A 19,052-nucleotide genomic window follows, 5' to 3' on the forward strand; every position below is an offset into this window, starting at 1 on the left:
GGGGGTTAATTGATATGGAAGTACACAATTGGTGGACTTTAAGTACGTTATAAATTATAAGTTGAAACTAAACTATGGACTTTATCATAAATTTGTGCAAAATCATACTGTTATAAAAAGACCATTCATATAATTTTCTAGAATTATAAAAAGGCTATTCAAATATTGTAACGTCATGCTTATTGATGGGATCTAGAATCACACTAGAGCTTAACATCGAAATATCTAATGTGCGATATATATGCACTTCTCTTGTATCAAATTGCAATAATGCATGTTTATTAATTATTCTTCTAAATTTTGGTCCAAAATCTTGTTCTTTTCTCATGCAATCATTCTCATCTTCTTACAAATATAGGTACAAAATATGATCCATACTACGTGTAAGTTATCGTACACGTAATTCATGTGCAATAAATATGATGAATATTAGTTCAGAAATTTGATTGTGTTGCGTTGTTTTCTTATCTCTCTTATCTCTTTATACCGATTATTGGAATTACAAGGGTCTCCTTATTTGAGATTATAACTTCAATTATAATGTAAAATAATTGTACTCGTAATAAAAACAAAGAAATTCATAAACTTAAACTTTGGATATGTTTAGTGAAGAAATACATCCTTACCATATATTAAAGATTCATGAGTGAATTTGGTTATATAACTTATCTTATACTACATGAAATGATACTTGTACTGTAAATTTATCAATGTTAATATCTTTAACTTATATATATACACCTACAAAGCTTCATAGCATCATAAAAAGCTAGAAAGAGGGAACAAAACCTCGAATCGGTTAAATAAGAGAAAAATCTTATTTTTTCCAAATCAATGCAGAGAGGGAACAAGATTGGAAGTAGAAAAATCTTTTGAAGTGGAAATAGCAAATAGTGGATGAGAATTCCCTGTCCAAATTTTGGCGCAAACTTCGCGTTGACCACCTCAATGTCGATGCGCGTAGAATAGGAATAATACCAATTCAAAATCCACTCTCTTCCAAATTTAACCAACCAAGTTTACGCTGCTGTTTTATTTGGGGGAGGGAACAGAGGGATCTTCACATAAGAAATATATTAAATCCTCTCCCGCCCCACATCAATGTTTTACGTGCATATAATAAAGATCCATAAATTATTTTTGGCAGTATGCAATCTTCAACTCTGCTCATCATCATCATCACTCCATCATGATTGATAATTCCCTCCGCAAGTCGAAACTCTGACTGCGCATTCAAAAAGAAAACTGTCACATGCACAAAGTTACTTGGATCATTTTGCAAGATATTGCAATATTCCTCTGGGATTCACCTTCCACTTCTTCTGGAGTCGCCTTTTGTCTTTTCTTTTAATGAATTTCAACACTTGAATTTTAGTTTTTAAGATATCATCACTCGATGGAACTACTACTCAGATAGTGCATCTAATGACGATATTGAATTCCTATGGCAAGCCCAGTTGCATAAGTAGAAGTAGAAGGAGAGCCTTCAAGTTTCAATAACAGGTCAGTCAGGCTATTCTCCTTTTCTGATCATTGGGATTTAATTTGAGATGTTTATGTCTTCTGGGTTTTGTATTATTTTGCATAATCGGGAATTTAAGTGCTTATTTGTGCATTAGTTGTATGAGATGGATGGGATATTGGTGATGATTTCTTTGGTTAGTTATGGCGGTGATGGATGATTCTCTTTTTTTTTTGAAGTAACAATTTTTTAGGACGCTGATATTTATGTAGTTTACTGAAATCTTTTGAGGGTTTTTTTTTGGTTTACTGTGATAATAGGTCCCTTTGATCAATGATGATGACGGTGGTAATGATTATGGTCTGCTTACCTTTTTAGCTTTAGCTGTTTTACTTTTGACAAACTTGTTTTTTATTTGTCGGAGATGATGAGGGAGCTATTAAATCCGTTCAGGCTCTAGAGCCTAGAAAGTTCCTCTTCGCCGATGATATACCGAATTTGATTTTGCTGCTTCTGCATTTAATTTCAATCTATCTTGCTGTTTTTCTCCGGCCTTCCAATTTCGAACTTTAATATGGGTTTTAACTTATAGCACGTTGTTTTAATTTTCACCAGACAATTGGGGATGTGAATTTGCATTAATGTGCTTTATTATGTAAAATTTAGCTGTTTTTCTTCTTTGAATCCGTGGTTCTCTCCCTATCTGTCATTTGTCTAGCATGTATGGGCCCTTTGCTCTTTTGGTGTTTATATTGAAAACCTTTGAGCTTTGGATGCTTATCATTGATTTCAATTTCACTTTTTTCCTTAAATCTGTCTTTGAAACCTATATTTCCTACTATTTTAAATTGTAAAGCAATGAAGGTACGGATTTTAATTGCTTGAGCCTTTGTTCCTTCGCCTGATGTTTGGGTTCTGAAATGCTGCAATAAGTACTTTGTGATTACATTGTGCTGTCTGTTCTCGATTATGAATATGGAGCATTTTGCTGTAGAGAAGTTGGGAATGCAGTGCTCTGTCAAATCTAGACTCCAAATTTTGGTTATGCTGCAGTTATCATGGCATAATGGAAGAGATAGTGTAAGCTGTATTTGCTATACAGGACAACAGATGTGGTCTTTGTTGTTTTGCTAATGCTACTTAAAATGTTGGCACTTTGCTTACCACATTTAAAGTTGTGATACTCTGTAAATTCTACAAGCATGACATTAATTCTGACATGTGGGGATCCGTCCTGGTCTTTTCTGTGCAGTGTCTGATCTGAATCCACATTGACTTGCGTTAAAGATGGAAGGTAACCAAAATACACCAAGTGTTATTGCCAGGTTGATGGGAATTGATGAGCTGCCGCCTCAGCAGCCCTCCCACAGACAACTGAAAGTGCTTTCTGAGGATTATCTCCGCAAAAGTGCTTCTATAGGTATGCTAGGGGAGAGTTCACTCCTTTTGAGCCGCTTAGCTAGGAAAACTGCTGAGAAACAGTATGCAGTTAAGCATGTCTTTAGCAGTGAGATCCCAGAAAACGGCAAACGAAGTTCACAGTCAATTCCTGGTTTAAAACCAAATCAGGCTACAATTCCTGGTTTACATCTTCAGAGATCTGACATTTTTCATCAGAAGGGTGACATGGAATCTGGGGAGTATGTGGAGCTCTTACAATATAAATGCAGGGTACTGAATGCAAAAGTAACAGAAACTGAAAAGATGACCACTGAGCCTCCCACGTATTGTTTTATGGATCCCTGGCAAATTGAAAATAAATCTGCCAAAGAGAAATGGAAATATGTGAGTGGCAGGCAGAGATATGCATCAAGATCAAGAATCACAACCGAGGACTCTTCAGTTCATGCACCTAAGGCTCTGGTGACTTCCTCCCAAGGTTCCTTTGGTTGGAAACATGGAGAACAAGTTTCATGCCCCTTTCATAGTGGGTCATTTTTTGCCAGCGAAGCAAAGAAGCAAATATTTGAACGATGGAAGACAACTAGAAGCTTTCCAGATATTGAAGTGTCAGGCAGGAGATGTAGTCTTGGTCAAATGTTTGCTATTCAGGACAAGGAAGCTAGGCCCACGAGCTTGTATTCCAAACTTGAAGAGAACCGTTTCAGCAATCCATCTTGTCTTGAAAAAGAAAGCTCTGAGTTTGGTATTTCTTTGGTTAGCACAAAGGTTGGTTCAACAAACAAGTATATCAGAAATCTACGAAGGCCCAAACTTTTGAAGTATTCTCCATTTGCAAGTGAATCCACCAGTTTTACGACCAGGGTTGAAGCTTCCAAAAACAGCTACTGTTCTGGGAAAAAAGAAACTGTAACTGATAAACATCAGAAGTTGAATAGTGAAAAATTCTATGGAAAGGATAGCTTAGAATCAGGGGATTCAACAGTTATACGTGAGAAACAGCATCAGTACCTCAGTGCAGATTTAGAGTGTAGTCACAATCCAGATTATGAGCTATCAAATTCCAAGATTCTTTCTTCAGATTCAGATGATAATGTTTCTCTGGAAGTTAACCAGGGGGTTCAGGATGACTTGGAGAAGGGCATGCACAAGGAGGCAGAAGGTTATAGCTGTTCTGACGTCTCAGACAATTTGGCTCGGCAGGTTTGTTTGTGCTTTCCACATTGTCCATCAGACACTGGCTTGAGTGTTATATTACACATATCTATAATGATTTTTTGTCCACGTTTCCATTAGCCAAATAAAGTCTGTTTGCATGTCAAGGCAGTTTTGTTGTGCTGCTTGGTTGCTTGGTGCATTAAAATGCAAATAGCAATATCCTAATGGATGATTTCATATTTATCACCATTCATGTTTCTACTGTTAATTCCAGTAAAAGTTGGAAAATGTACATTCACTTTGTGGTTTAGAAACATTGTTACTGATATTTATTATAGAAAGTGTTTCAGTTTAACAAGATCATATACCTACATCAGATACTTGAGAACATTGTCTCTAGCTATTCTACTTTATCCTGTCTTAGCATAGCTAAAGTTATGATTGTCAATCACTAAAAATTTTTTTGCGTTTATCCACTATCTAGTTTTAACATTAGGAGAATGCCTAGATTGGTACCCTTTCAATTGGCTGGTGAAAATTTAAAGGCAGCGGTTTTTGCACCTGAGTCCCCAGAATTAAGCCCTTAAAACGTGTATGTAGGTATATCAAAATTGATTTTCGCTTTTTCTATTTTTTTTGGTGGGTGATGGTGAGACTGCATCATTCTCTAGATCACTAACGGGGAGTTAAATATAAATTGTAGGCTTTTCATACGAGATTTCAGACAATTCGTGTTCAGAGTAGCTGCTTCTTTGAATTTATCCATATTTTCCTTGAAGAATCCATATATCCTCTTTTCAAGCTGCGTTTTTGTGTTCCCATATTTGTTCATGCCGTATTTTGGTTATATAAATCTTGTTGCTTTTGCATTATCCACTTCAAACAAGTGAACATCTGGCTGCTAACTGAATGAAGAATAAAATTGTATTATGTCCTAGCTTAGGGTGTTGTAAACAAGATAACTCGGAAGTACTTGAACATCTGCATGAGAAGCATAAACAATCTGCTTTTTCTAATTCAAATTTCTAATAATTCTGTCTTAGTAAAACATGTGCAAACAATGTGAGGCCTAGTTTTCCTGTCAAAGATGGCAACTCTGTTTCTTTTTAGAATCGTTATCAGTAATTTCTAGGTAAAGTTGTAGACTTTTTTTCTTTCCCCCTCTTTTCTTCCTTCAATGCAGAAATGAAAAATAAAGTTCATTTTCTTACCTGGACATTTTGTTTCAATGCAGAAATCATCTTGTGATTCCCCTGGAGAAGAATTTATTCTCAGATGTACAGCAAAAGATTCAGAATTCGCCATAAACTTGAGGGAGATCAACCAGCCTAGTCCAGATTCTGTATTGGAACCTCTTTTTAAGGAAGAGAATCCTCCTGACTCCGAAATCTTTAAAAGTTCGATTTCTGATCTCAGTGGTAAGTGAAGTAAACGCTATGATTTAAATTTTTCACAACTTATATTTGATATAACTGTTGTTATCTGTAATTTCTCTAGGTCTTGCACTAAAGCTACACCTTCTCAATCCCAAATCGGAAGAAACAAACTCAGAAGGATCTGGAATGGCGGTGTCAAGTGATGAAGATACTGAAAAAGAATCCGTTGATCTTTCCCGAGATAACGGAAAGCTGTGGGGAATGTCAAGACCTGAAGAAAGCAGGGACTTTTCGTACCTAGTTGATGTCTTGGATGAGGACAATTTGTGTGGTATGGATCTGGCTATATGGCATGGCAGAGAATCTCCGGTGAGCCCCTCAGTTTTTGAGGCATTGGAGAAGAAATATGGGAAGCAGACATCATGGGCGAAGTCAGAGAGGAGGCTTTTATTTGACCTCATAAACTCTCGGTTGAGGGATATTCTAGATTCATGCATGGATTTTTGCATGTCAAGAAAGCCTCTACGAAGAAGGTTAAGCTCCAATTTGAGCAGGGATGATATAGAGGAAGAGTTGTGGATATTACTCAGCCAGGATAAGGAGGTCAGGAAGGACTTGGGTGATAAAGTGCTTGGCGGTGAAATGAAGTGGATGGAGTTGGAAGGTGATATTAGTATCATTTGTAGAGAAATAGTAGAATACTTAATCGATGAGCTTGCAGCAGAGTTTTGTAGCAGTGAGAGTCCATAGCTGAGGGTTTTTCTTTGTTTTGTTTACTTATTGCTGATTCTTTGCTTTGAGTTTGGCATTTGCTCTTAGATGTGTCATATCTGCAATTTTGGTAAATGTTAAATTTGAAGAGAAACTTGAAGGTAAGCTGAGGAAGGAAGCAGAATGAAAGCTTCCATACTCTAGCTTAAGTTTTAGTGTGTAGCGGGGAGTGATATTATGAGATTTGAAAGGAAAATATATCCTTTTGTACATTTGAATTTAGGATGTCTTTGTACAGTTGAACAATGCAATGATTTCTACAGGAATGGAGGCTTGAAAGCATTTTAATGTCGAAGTAATATATTTTCCTAATCTCTTTAACTGCATGCAATATTTTTTTCCAAAAATTTGGCTAATGTTCCAATTTTGTTTTCTGAACAATATCACATCGCCTCTTCTTCCCCCCCCTCCTCTCCCCCAAGGGACCGGCCCCTTCTCCTCTTCGTCTAATTTGTAAATGAGTCTGTAGTCTGTAGACATAAATGGGGTCTATAATTGTGGAAAACATACTAATTTCATCTCCCCTTGCTAACCTCGGAATTGTCATACTTTGCCCAGAACATATTGATAGTCTCAAATTGCTCCCTTGAGGCAGTCGAACAATTTTCTGACAAAGCTTTACAGGTTCACGAAAGATCAGATTTTAAGTTTTTCACCAAGATGTAAAATTGGATTCCACAATTTCTAAGGGACGAAGAAAAAGGAAGAAGAAAAAGCAAATTCAGTTCCGAGTATTTCTAGTCACACGAATAAGAAATTTTCGTATGGGGATATAAAAAAGAAAGTGAAATTTTTTACAAACTCATCATAGCATCAAATTACAAGTAACAATTCCATTTCATAATCCAGAGGTACATCCAAGTGTAAACTGCAGAAACAATTCAACAATCTGAGAAGAAACAATCACGTCTATGGAGTGAGGTAGACAGTGAACTGAGTAATGGTTTCAACACCATCAGTTGTGTGCTGATCCTCGTGGTGAAGATCAGTCTCAATGGTGGCATAGCCTTTTGCATTCTCATACTTTCCAGTCCCTCCAATGATTGCAAGGTGCGATATAGGTGTAGCTGTCCTGTGAACTCCAAAGAAACTAACAGAGTCCACAATTTCATGGTCTCCGTTATGGTCATGGAACAATGCAGTCAAGGCTAGAGTGTGGCTGGTACCATCCCTAGAGCTAGCCAAGTAAAATCCTTGGGCGCTGCCAAGCACGGCTGTTCCAAGCTCGTGCCCTTCGGTTATTTGATTGTCCACCACGGTGACTGAGCCGAACATGAGCTGCTGGATAGTTAGGCCTGCCGGAAGCTGTCCTGCAGTGACAAAGGGTTGGTTGTTGCCACCATTTACATTGTTGCCACCATTGTTGTTTGAGATGATTGTGTTCGTTGGAGAACCATTGAGGCCTACAAGGAAGGGATAGTTGTTGTTATTGATGACGCCGTTGATGGTGTTGAGTGGAACACCGCCATTGATGGGGAAGACTTGATTGTTGGGCTTGGAGAATGGTAGTCCATTGGCAGCAGTATTGGCCGCGACACCAGTGACCACTCTGCCCGAAGGGTGCGAGCCACCAAGAATATCATGCATAAAGAAGGATAATGTAGGGTGATCTGGATTTGAAGCACCCGCTTGAGTTGTGATGGCTGGGGTGGCTACAGGTGCCACATTGGTGCCAGGGGCTGCGACAGTGTTAGGCGCATTGGCAACTGGGGAAACGGTGCCACTGGGGGCAGTGACTGAAGCTGGTCCTGTTGGTAATGGAATAGCAGGGCCAGCAATTGGTGCTGCATTTGTAACGGCAATTGGTGCTGCATTTGTAACGGGATTGGTATTGGGGGTGGCTGGGGTTTGGCCGCTGGGCAATGTGGTGTCAGGGGCCACCACAGGTACAGGTGCCACATCAGGGACATCTGTTTCTGTAGGATCTGATGCATCAGGTACGGTGGCAGGGAATGGGGTTTGCGGGCTCACTTCATCGAGGATTCTGGCAGAGTTAGCATGCCCGAGGGAGATGGCAAGGAGGAATAAGCAAATGGTGACTGTAAGTGTTTTAGAACTTAAGTGAAAAAGTTTGGCCATTTGGGATGTGAAAATGATTAGTTCAGACTTCAGAGAAGATGAGTTTAAGAAGTGGAAGGATGGTTGTTTGATGGTGAAAGGATTGAGGCCAAATCGATATATACATGTATATATAGCTTCAAAATCCTCTGAAATAAGTGGAGCTGATTAGACGGAGTTGGTACATGCATGTTAGTTACCAACCTAATTCATCAAGATAAAGGTTTTAGCTATTTGGATTGGTTGTGAAAAACTTTAAAAAGGCAATATTGTATTACGCTTCAGTGTTGCTTTGTCACCATTGAGTGTACCGTAGAGAAAAGAGACTTCAATCTAATCTCCATAGCACATTGAGGTCAAGAAGAGATCGTAACTTTGTTAATTCAGAAAGGGTGAAGATGGCTTAAAATCTTGTGATGTTTAATTGTTTGTCAGATGATGATTTGGTTAAAATCATCAGACGCTTTAAAGAGACCGTAAAAAGCATATAAAGAATCACACTTGAACGCAAAAATATGCTTTTTCTGATGATTTGTCATTGCAGTCAAAATCTCCCCTGAAAATTTACAATTTGATGAGGTAAGGTACAACAAAACTTTGATGTTCGATGCAGATTATGCAGAGGCTCGAGGCGGAAGAACTGTAGAGAAACTAACGAACTTGCAGAAGGCCTTTGGGTCATAATTATTAAATTACTAGTTAATTATACGAACTGCAGATATCTTCCAAAGACCCAGACTTGCAAAGCACAAGTTTGGTTGCGGTGCTTTAGGTGTAAGGCCATGGATTAAGCTCCTGTTATCGCAAATGGAGAAGCGACAGACCTGTATTAGAAGAGGAGAGGGAAATTGATTAAGATTCTTTTAGTTGTGATAGTCGTCCTGCTAAGCAATCCGTGCTCTGCCTCAATCAGACTTGGAAGAGGTTGGATTGTGGTTTCCGCATAAAAATTTTTACCTTTTTTTGAACAAATTTCTCAATTCTCTTTTTATTTCACACATATTAAATCGCTACGGTATATTTTTCTACAAAACTCCCAAAAATAGCAATTCAAATGGGGATTCGAAATGTAATTGTTAATCAAGCTTAGGAATTCACCTTTAAGCTTGAAAATAACACCCACCAAAGACGAACAAGAATTGTCACGTCCCTACAGAGGGTATGGAATTATGCTGATGGTATCCAGGTTTAACCAAATAATACTGGACTTAACAGAAAGCATAGCATCCGAAAGTCTCAAATTTAAGACCCCTTTTTTTTCTCTCTCTCTCTCTCTGGGATTGAACTTAATTTTGTATTTCATTAGAATGTGCGACTCATGAATGTTCCTCAATCTCACCAGATGCAGCTGCTTAGAGCAGGTTTCATTTTTCTGGCTCGTCAAACCATTTATCTTCAACAACTCACGGGTCAATTATGTTGCCTCGTGTCATACACCATGCACGGACTTCTTCCACTCAACTTTCGTGGCCTGGTTATTTGCCAGGATGAAAGATCTTGATTACATAATTATTATCTGATACTAATTCTTGATGAATATTACAACTCCACGTTCATTAGGAGATAGTAATTCTACATGACTGGATTGCAGCTTACATCTCCACCAAATCAATGATTAGAAGCTTTCTCATGCCACAATAATTCATGACAATCAATTGCTTTCCTTCCTCACAAAGAGTCCAAGAAGAAGACTAATTAAGTTACAATATATGACTCTTTAACAGGGCATTGAGTAGATAGATCAAGCCGCCTAACCAAGATAAACATTGAACAGCAGGAGCTTGTACGCTTCTTCACTCTCTTCACCCTTCAAGCTGGAGCTGATATTCACAGTCTTGACCGTTGCAAATCCATTAGCATTTTGATACTTCCCGGTGCCACCAATAACTGCAACGTGTGATTCATTAACATCAGACCTGTGCACCCCAAAAATTCTCAACGCATTCTTGTACTTGTTACCTATAAAACTTGCTGTCATCGCCATCATATGACTACTTCCATCTTCTGAGCTAGCAACAGAAATCCCTTGTGCTTTGCCAAGCAACGACGAACCGAATACGAATCCTTCATATATGTCCTCATTAATTGTTGTCACAGTTCCCAGCTCCAATTCTTGAAGAGTCGCGATGGCCGGAAATGACATGCTGATTCCTTCTAAATCGATGGTTTGAGATGGCAATCCAGTCATCGGGATGGTATCAATATTAGCCAAGGGAATGCCTCCAATAGGTGGAAAAAAGCCTAGTGGTTTGGAGAAGGGAATTTGACCATTTACTTTAGTTGTTACTGGCCTGGACGAGGGATGTTTCTGGCTCAGCGCATCAGGCATGGAGAAGCTGATTGCTAGGTTGGCGTGATGATCGCCATTGCCCTGTGATGAGTTACCTAAAGTTCGAGCAGAAAATGATTGGTGGATTATGGTCAAGAACAAGAGGAACCATGCTATGGTTACTGAGGAAGGATGGTTGACCATCGCCATGCGGTGCTGTTTGTTGCTTCGTGTTTGTTTGCTCTATGATTGGTTTTAAATGGTAGTAGTGTCAATTTTGAATTGGGCAGTTAGCGTTGCTGCTGTGTAGCCAACAAATCCACATTCCATTTGGATCGTGCTTAAAGGACAAAGTTGTAAAACCAACGGACTTGTTTGACAAATGAGTTTTTATCCAAGTTTGTCTCATACTAATTTTTTTAAATAATTTTAATTACAGTAACCTAAAAATAATTTCTCAAAATTTTTAAATTATACATTTCAAAATACACAAACAAATTTCCCTTCTTCCTTTTTCTTCTTTTTTCCCCACCCCACCACCACCGACCGTCACCTTTTTCGGCGCTAGTAGAGAGAAGTTTTTTTTTTTTTTTTTTTTTTTTGCCTCTTCTCCCTTTCCCTTTTCCGGAAGAAAAGAGGTGGCGGGGAAAGGGGAGGGAAGTGGAAAGGAGAAGAGCGAGAAGAGAGAAGAAAGCATGCTGCAACTTCCACCTATGGAAGGGAGAGGGGGAGGGTGGAAGGGAGAAGAAGAAGAGTGGATAAAAAAAAAAGAAAGAAAGAAAAAGAAGAAGGAAAAAGAGAAAAAAGAAAAAAAAGAAGAAGTTGTCTATTTTAAACATTTTTTCTACAATTTTTACAATAAGTTACAGTAAAATTTTAGACAAACAATCAAAAAATTCATTTGCCAAACGAATTTATTCTTAGATTCAGGAGTCGGAAACACAATTTTACAACCAAAATAAGAAAAGAGCACAGAAATTTGGGGGGGGGGGGTGTTGGAGGCAAGATCCAAGTAATTAACAGATTACATTACATGCATATAGTACATTTAGTCCAATGTGATGGATTTAACGTGAGATTTGAACACAAAATTTCTAATTTTTAGACCTCAAGAATAGTTATTAAGAGATAGAAACACTTTAAGGAATTTTCCATAAATATTAATGGTTTAGGTTTGAGAAGCCATTTCGTTTGGTCCGAAATTGCAAGAAGATTGCGTGGTAAAGAATTGCTCATAATTGGAAACACCTGAACGATTATGGTTCCTTATTTAAAGCTTGATTGGTGCATAATTTTGACTGATAAAGGAATATAGGTGAAAAGAAAAAGTTTTAATTTTTAAATAAAAAACTAATAGAATACATCAAAACCGATAAATCTCTTTTTTTTTTTTTGGCTTTAGCACTGGGTAGATTACAGAGTTACAAGAAGTAATTATTTTAGTCAACAGAGCATTTGGTCACTTCCCCAAATGGGCAAATTTTGGAGGGCACAAACGAAATTAAAACCGAATCAATTGCATTTCCGTCAGCCCCAAAACCCTGCTCCGTTCTCCTCTCCCTCCTCTCCTCTTCTTCTTCTTCTTCTTCTTCTTCCCTCTCTTTCTCAAATCTTGAGGATAAATTCCTTCAAGTTTTTTCTACCTAAAAAAAAGCTCGTACTTATTTGTTGCCAGAGTTTTTCGAACTTCTTCTACTCCTAAAGCTTGAATATTCTTCTCCAAAACTTCCTCTCATACTTCACTCTTGCTAGGGTTTTAGCTACATCTGCACCATGTTTCTCTACAGCCTCACTCTCCAGAGAGCTACCGGTATGGTTTGTGCAATCAACGGTAGCTTCTCCGGTGGCAAATCTCAAGAAATTGTCGTCGCCCGCGGCAAAATTCTCGATCTCCTTCGTCCCGACGACAATGGTAAGCTCCAAACCTTACTCTCCGTAGAAATCTTTGGAGTTATTCGTTCTTTAGCTCAGTTTCGCTTAACTGGTGCCCAGAAAGACTACATTGTTGTTGGGTCTGATTCGGGCAGGGTTGTGATTCTAGAATATAACAAAGAAAAGAACTATTTTGACAAAATCCACCAGGAAACTTTTGGTAAATCGGGTTGTCGGAGGATTGTGCCCGGCCAGTACTTGGCTATTGACCCGAAAGGTAGGGCTGCGATGATTGGTGCCTGTGAAAAGCAGAAATTAGTGTATGTTTTGAATAGGGATACGGCTACTAGGTTAACCATCTCCTCTCCCTTAGAGGCTCACAAGAGTCATACCATAACTTACTCGATATGTGGCGTTGATTGTGGTTTTGATAACCCCATATTTGCTGCAATTGAGCTGGATTATTCAGAGGCTGACCAGGACCCGACTGGTGTGGCTGCAAGTGAGGCGCAAAAGCATTTGACCTTTTATGAGTTGGATTTAGGGCTTAATCATGTTTCCAGGAAATGGTCGGACCAGGTTGATAATGGTGCCAATATGCTTGTCACTGTTCCTGGAGGTGGGGATGGCCCCAGTGGGGTGCTTGTTTGTGCTGAGAATTTTGTTATCTATAAGAATCAGGGTCACCCAGATGTCCGTGCTGTGATTCCTAGGCGAGCGGATTTGCCAGCAGAGCGTGGGGTCTTGATAGTTTCTGCTGCCATGCATAAGCAGAAGTCAATGTTTTTCTTCTTATTGCAAACTGAGTATGGGGATATTTTTAAGGTTACTTTGGATCATGACAATGACAGGGTTAAGGAGTTGAAGATCAAGTATTTTGATACCATTCCAGTCACATCGTCATTGTGTGTTTTGAAGTCGGGATTTCTGTTTGCTGCTTCAGAGTTTGGAAATCATGCTTTATATCAGTTTCAGGCAATAGGAGATGATCCAGATGTGGAAGCATCATCTGCCACTCTGATGGAAACGGAAGAAGGTTTTCAGCCAGTTTTTTTCCAGCCAAGGAAGCTGAAAAACCTGGTTAGGATTGACCAAGTTGAGAGTTTGATGCCAATAATGGATATGAAAGTCATAAACCTTTTCGAGGAAGAAACTCCCCAGATTTTTTCACTTTGTGGACGTGGGCCTCGTTCAACTCTACGAATATTAAGACCAGGGTTGGCTATCAGTGAAATGGCTGTGTCACAGCTTCCTGGTGTCCCAAGTGCAGTTTGGACAGTGAAAAAGAATGTCAATGATGAATTTGATGCTTACATTGTTGTCTCATTTGCTAATGCAACTCTTGTCCTTTCGATTGGCGAGACAGTAGAAGAAGTTAGTGATAGTGGGTTTCTTGATACTACGCCTTCTCTTGCTGTTTCTTTGATTGGTGATGATTCTTTAATGCAAGTTCATCCCAGTGGTATTAGGCACATTAGAGAAGATGGGCGTATAAATGAGTGGAGAACACCAGGGAAGAGAACAATTGCCAAGGTTGGGTCTAATAGACTTCAAGTGGTCATTGCCCTCAATGGTGGGGAGCTTATTTACTTTGAGGTGGATATGACTGGCCAGCTGATGGAGGTTGAGAAGCATGAAATGTCTGGAGATGTTGCTTGTTTGGACATTGCTCCTGTACCTGAAGGGAGACAGAGATCGCGCTTCCTTGCAGTTGGGTCATATGACAATACTATTCGTATTCTATCCTTGGATCCTGATGACTGCATGCAGATTCTCAGCCTACAAAGTGTTTCTTCACCTCCAGAATCTCTCCTGTTTCTTGAAGTTCAGGCTTCTTTTGGTGGAGAGGATGGTGCAGATCACCCTGCTAACCTGTTCCTTAATGCTGGTTTGCAAAATGGTGTTCTATTCAGAACGGTGGTTGATATGGTGACAGGTCAGGTCTCCGATGCACGCTCCCGATTCTTAGGACTTAGAGCACCCAAGCTATTTTCTATTACCGTGCGAGGACGGCGTGCTATGCTTTGCTTGTCAAGTAGACCCTGGCTTGGTTATATACACCAGGGGCATTTCCTGTTAACACCTCTATCATATGAAACTCTCGAGTATGCAGCCTCATTTTCATCTGATCAGTGTGCAGAAGGTGTAGTTGCTGTTGCTGGGGATGCCTTACGGGTTTTTACTATTGAGAGATTGGGAGAGACCTTCAATGAAACAGCTATTCCTCTGAGGTATACTCCAAGAAAATTTGTGGTTCAACCCAAGCGGAAGTCATTGATAATTATAGAAAGTGATCAGGGAGCATTTACTGCAGAGGAGCGTGAAGCATCAAAAAAAGAGTGTTTTGACGCTGCTGGAATAGGAGAAAATGGAAATGCTGAGCAAATGGAGAATGGTGGTGAGGATGAGGAAAATAATGATCCGCTCTCCGATGAGCAGTATGGTTATCCGAAGGCAGAGTCTGAGAGGTGGGTATCTTGCATCAGAGTTCTTGATCCTAGGACCACCCAGACAACTTGTCTGCTGGAGCTTCAGGATAACGAAGCTGCATTCAGCATCTGCACTGTAAATTTTCATGATAAAGAATATGGGACTCTTTTAGCTGTTGGTACTGCAAAGGGCCTTCAGTATTGGCCCAAAAGATCTTTTGATGCTGGCTATATTCATATATATAGGTTTAAGGAAGATGGGAAGGTTCTTGAACTTTTGCATAAGACACAAGTAGAAGGTATCCCACTTGCACTATGCCAGTTCCAAGGAAGGCTGCTTGCTGGAATTGGGTCTGTACTAAGATTGTATGATTTGGGGAAGAGAAGATTACTGAGGAAATGTGAAAACAAGTTGTTTCCCAATACCATAACATCTATCCATACATATCGTGATCGGATTTATGTTGGTGATATGCAAGAGGTACAGTTTCAAAGTGCTTTCAGTTTTCTATGTTGTTTTTCAACATTTTTGAAGCCATTTTAACCAATTATAAATACATCTACACATGCTTGAGTTCCAATAAAAAATCTTGTCTGCTATATGAAGTGTTTATGCAAAAGAGAAAAGCTTTTTTTTGGGGGTCCCGGAAGGTCATCTCTTTTGCTTGCTGTGATGTGAATGGTGCAAGAAAGAGAGGATGAGTTAATATGGACCACTTTTGCTTTTTGTGTAAGTGTTGTTTTTGCCTTGGATGATATAAATTTTCAAAACCTGCAATAGGTGACAAAAATGTAGAATGAGCTATTACCTGCAAACTGGAGTGAGCTTGGCTATTTCATGTATGTCTCTTGACTGGAGTTAAATTAAGAATAAGGAGAGTAGACACTAATTTCTAAATGAGGAACAAAACATTTCTCACAAAGATTTTCTGAATTCTGGTACTATTTTTCATTTGAACTCAAATTACTCGATATAGAAATGTTTTGAGGCAATCTCTCTGTTTTATTCACTTTTTATGTCATTGAATCTTCAGTCCAAAATGGTTGGCCAACAGCCTAGAGATTGCAGCACCTAGCAAATGGTCTTGGCTGGCTGCTATTAGAAATTGTAGTTGTAAAGATTTTTTGCTAATGATTCGGTTGAGAAAAGGGGGATTAGTGTAAACACCCATCCTACAATGCCCTCCCTGAAAAAAAAATTGAAAAGCCAAGAAAACCTAAATATATAAGGCAAATAAATTAGAAGAAAGGGACGTTAGAGGGAGGAAGTAGAGGCAAAAGAGATAGAAACAGTGTATGAGTTTCACCTTGAGGAGTTCTTAATTACCAGCCATGTTGTAGTTTTAGAGAACATTACGGAATAATTTGTAATACTTTCTCTTCACTCTTTCTATGACCTCAATTTAAATTCACAGTTCATATGTTGATTTTGGAGTTATAAGTTTTTATACGATTTGTTAGCATAGTTGCCTTGAAACTTGTATTTAATGCTCTATTCTGGGAGTTCATGAATGGTAAAATTTGATGCTCTCTCTCTCTCTCTCTCTCTCTCTCTCTCTCTCTATATATATATATATATATATATATATATAAATTTCCATTTACAGCATGACACACAATTTGGGGTATTCAAATATAGATATCATGACTAATAAAATGAGATGCAGGGAGTGTCATTATTGCCAAATTGTTGTGGATTCAATCCATTATTATTATTTTTTTTTGCCAAAGTGTTTATAATTTGAGCTATGGTTGTTATCATCACTTAAAAGTTTCTTTGGGGTTAGATATATTCTTTATGGTTTAACGTGTTCTGCCCTGACTATGTTGTGTACATGGGTGTTCTTTTACAGTCATTCCACTATTGCAAGTATAGGCGTGATGAAAATCAACTATATATTTTTGCTGATGACACTGTTCCAAGATGGCTGACTGCAGCAACCCACGTAGACTTTGATACCATGGCAGGTGCTGACAAGTTCGGCAATCTCTATTTTGTGCGGTTACCCCAAGATGTATCAGATGAGATTGAAGAAGACCCAACAGGTGGGAAGATAAAGTGGGAGCAAGGAAAACTTAATGGTGCTCCCAACAAGGTCGAAGAAATCATACAGTTCCATGTTGGTGATGTGGTCACTTGCTTGCAGAAGGCATCTCTAATCCCAGGTGGTGGAGAGGGCCTTGTTTACGGGACTGTCATGGGGAGTGTAGGGGCACTGCTTCCATTCACCTCCCGAGATGATGTTGACTTCTTCTCTCACTTGGAGATGCATTTGAGGCAGGAACACCCACCTCTATGTGGTAGAGATCATATGGCCTATAGATCTGCCTATTTTCCAGTTAAGGTAAAGTCTTTGTTGTTTTCATAACCTCATGCATTATAGCTTCCAAAATATTCTGGGTTATCTGGACTGTAATTTCATTCATGTGCTGTTAAGGAGTTGGCCTTGGGGTCTTGCACAGCTCAGAATGACATTTTGTTCGACTTGCCTGCCTATCATGGAGGACTTAGTACTTCACTGTTTCTGCTTCATGAAATAAGGACGCTGAATAAATTCATAAACTCATCGTGCATGTATCTATGTTTAACTATTTTAATCAAGATAAAATCTTGTAGTCTTGTGGAACTACAACAATATCAATAGATATTATCCAGCATCACAACGTTACTCCCTGTCACATTGATGCATTTGGCTAGTGAAAAGCCTTTCATGAAATGCTCTCTTTGCATGCTAGCTAAGCAATGAAAACACATAGCTGATCAACTGATGCTATTCTATAAGTGGGATGGCATATCTTCAAAAGATGGTGGTGTTTGCTGCACCCTTGATTTATCACTTCCTTCTTGTAGTTATCCTTGTTTCCTTGTAAATATTGGATTATGCTTGGTTTGTCATCTTCGAAATTCACAGCAAAAATTGCATGGAGTTTTGCTCTTTTCTTTTGAGATGTTCCTTAATGACTCTAGAGGTCTAAACTATTTTGCAGGATGTAATTGATGGAGATTTGTGTGAGCAATTCCCCACGTTGCCGGTGGACATGCAGCGGAAAATTGCTGATGAACTGGATAGGACACCAGCAGAGATTCTAAAAAAGCTAGAAGAAATAAGGAACAAGATAATTTGAGCTTATAGTCAGATGAAAGGTGAAAGAACATTTATTCCTTTCACAGAGGATCCACTTTTGCATGAACTCAATGTACTTGATATGTAGATGCAGTGATCCGATTACCTATTTGCAGTTATCACTGTCTCTCCCTTTTTTTTCCCAAGGTTGAGTAAATACACTCTTGTAACTTGTAAAGTCCTGCTTGCCTTCAAGTGAAAACTGTTGGGAGTTGTTTTGCAGAAAGATCGTTTGTTTATGTTGGAATCAGTTTAAATTCCATGTAGAGTCCGTATTCCTAGGTCCTTTGGAAGACAGGATGACTTTGGTGGTTTAAAGGCCAGGATTTATGAAAAGAATGAACAACTGATTAAGATGATGCATGAATATTATGTGAGATGTGCTCTCAAGAGAAAACTTTGGAATCTGTTGATAGGTTTTTTAATTATAGCTAGGTGCTGTTAGGGATGGAAATTTGTTTAATTTTTTCAGAATGGTGTTGGTAAAATATGCCTTGATTCAATAGTCAAGTAATATGTTGGTTGGTGAAAAAAACAACATATTGCTTCTGTGTTGTATGTGCAGATTTTGACCTATTATTGGCAACTTCACCTATAGTGCAGAAATAGGAATTGGAAACAAGAAAATCTGGCAATCGAGAAAAATAGAAAGAACTTAACAGTATGCTTTTTACTGCTACACACCTGTTTAGCTTGGAATTCTTCTCTCATCACTTTGTTGGTTTATGTGGGTAGGTCAAGGCTTTGGATGTTAGTTCGGGATGAGGGTGGTTTACCAGAGTGAAGGTTGATTATGTTGATGGTGCCTGTTGAAGCAATATCCCTAATATTCAGCAAGGTGGAAGAAAAGCATTCATCTCACAGGAGAATGGCTGTTGGGGAAAAAATTTGCTTTCGTATCTTGGGAAAGTTGCCTGTATCAGAAGAAATCTTAGTGGCCAATTACTTACAATGTTTTCAGATCTTTTCGTTGTAATTATCTTGTAGCAGAATATACTTAGTTTGTTGTTTAGGAAAAAAAACGTATTATGATTTACTACGTTTTGCTAACGAAGAAATTCCTCTCTGTCTTCAAATCTTTCTGCATGTGTCCATGCTTTAAAGGGGTTTTGTGAGCCACACCTTGCATTA

The 19,052-nt window shown here is 38.8% G+C and overlaps 4 protein-coding genes across 4 annotated transcripts; 2 read left to right on the forward strand and 2 right to left on the reverse strand.

Moving 5' to 3' along the window:
* The first annotated feature begins 1,044 nt into the window (after positions 1–1,044).
* LOC113782710 lies at positions 1,045–6,450 on the forward strand. Its single transcript, XM_027328613.1, has 4 exons — positions 1,045–1,503; positions 2,715–4,066; positions 5,256–5,439; positions 5,519–6,450. Exons 2-4 carry the CDS (start codon positions 2,750–2,752, stop codon positions 6,145–6,147), a joined length of 2,130 nt encoding a protein of 709 aa, XP_027184414.1. The 5' UTR covers positions 1,045–1,503; positions 2,715–2,749; the 3' UTR covers positions 6,148–6,450.
* Positions 6,451–7,077: 627 nt separating this feature from the next.
* LOC113782605 (dirigent protein 24-like) lies at positions 7,078–8,247 on the reverse strand. The gene has a single exon (XM_027328483.1). It carries the CDS (start codon positions 8,245–8,247, stop codon positions 7,078–7,080), a length of 1,170 nt encoding a protein of 389 aa, XP_027184284.1.
* A 1,576-nt stretch (positions 8,248–9,823) lies between these two features.
* On the reverse strand, positions 9,824–10,732 carry LOC113783500 (dirigent protein 25-like). Its single transcript, XM_027329649.1, has 2 exons — positions 10,186–10,732; positions 9,824–10,113 (listed from the first exon to the last, which is right to left on the reverse strand). Exons 1-2 carry the CDS (start codon positions 10,703–10,705, stop codon positions 9,977–9,979), a joined length of 657 nt encoding a protein of 218 aa, XP_027185450.1. The 5' UTR covers positions 10,706–10,732; the 3' UTR covers positions 9,824–9,976.
* A 1,317-nt stretch (positions 10,733–12,049) lies between these two features.
* Positions 12,050–19,040, forward strand: LOC113782780 (spliceosome-associated protein 130 A). Its single transcript, XM_027328701.1, has 4 exons — positions 12,050–15,277; positions 16,650–17,141; positions 17,785–17,941; positions 18,657–19,040. The coding sequence occupies exons 1-3, from the start codon at positions 12,269–12,271 to the stop codon at positions 17,920–17,922; spliced, it is 3,639 nt and encodes a 1,212-aa protein (XP_027184502.1). The 5' UTR covers positions 12,050–12,268; the 3' UTR covers positions 17,923–17,941; positions 18,657–19,040.
* The last annotated feature ends 12 nt before the right edge of the window (positions 19,041–19,052 follow it).

The sequence above is a fragment of the Coffea eugenioides genome, chromosome 9 (genome assembly GCF_003713205.1).
Source record: "Coffea eugenioides isolate CCC68of chromosome 9, Ceug_1.0, whole genome shotgun sequence".
NCBI lineage: Eukaryota > Viridiplantae > Streptophyta > Magnoliopsida > Gentianales > Rubiaceae > Coffea > Coffea eugenioides.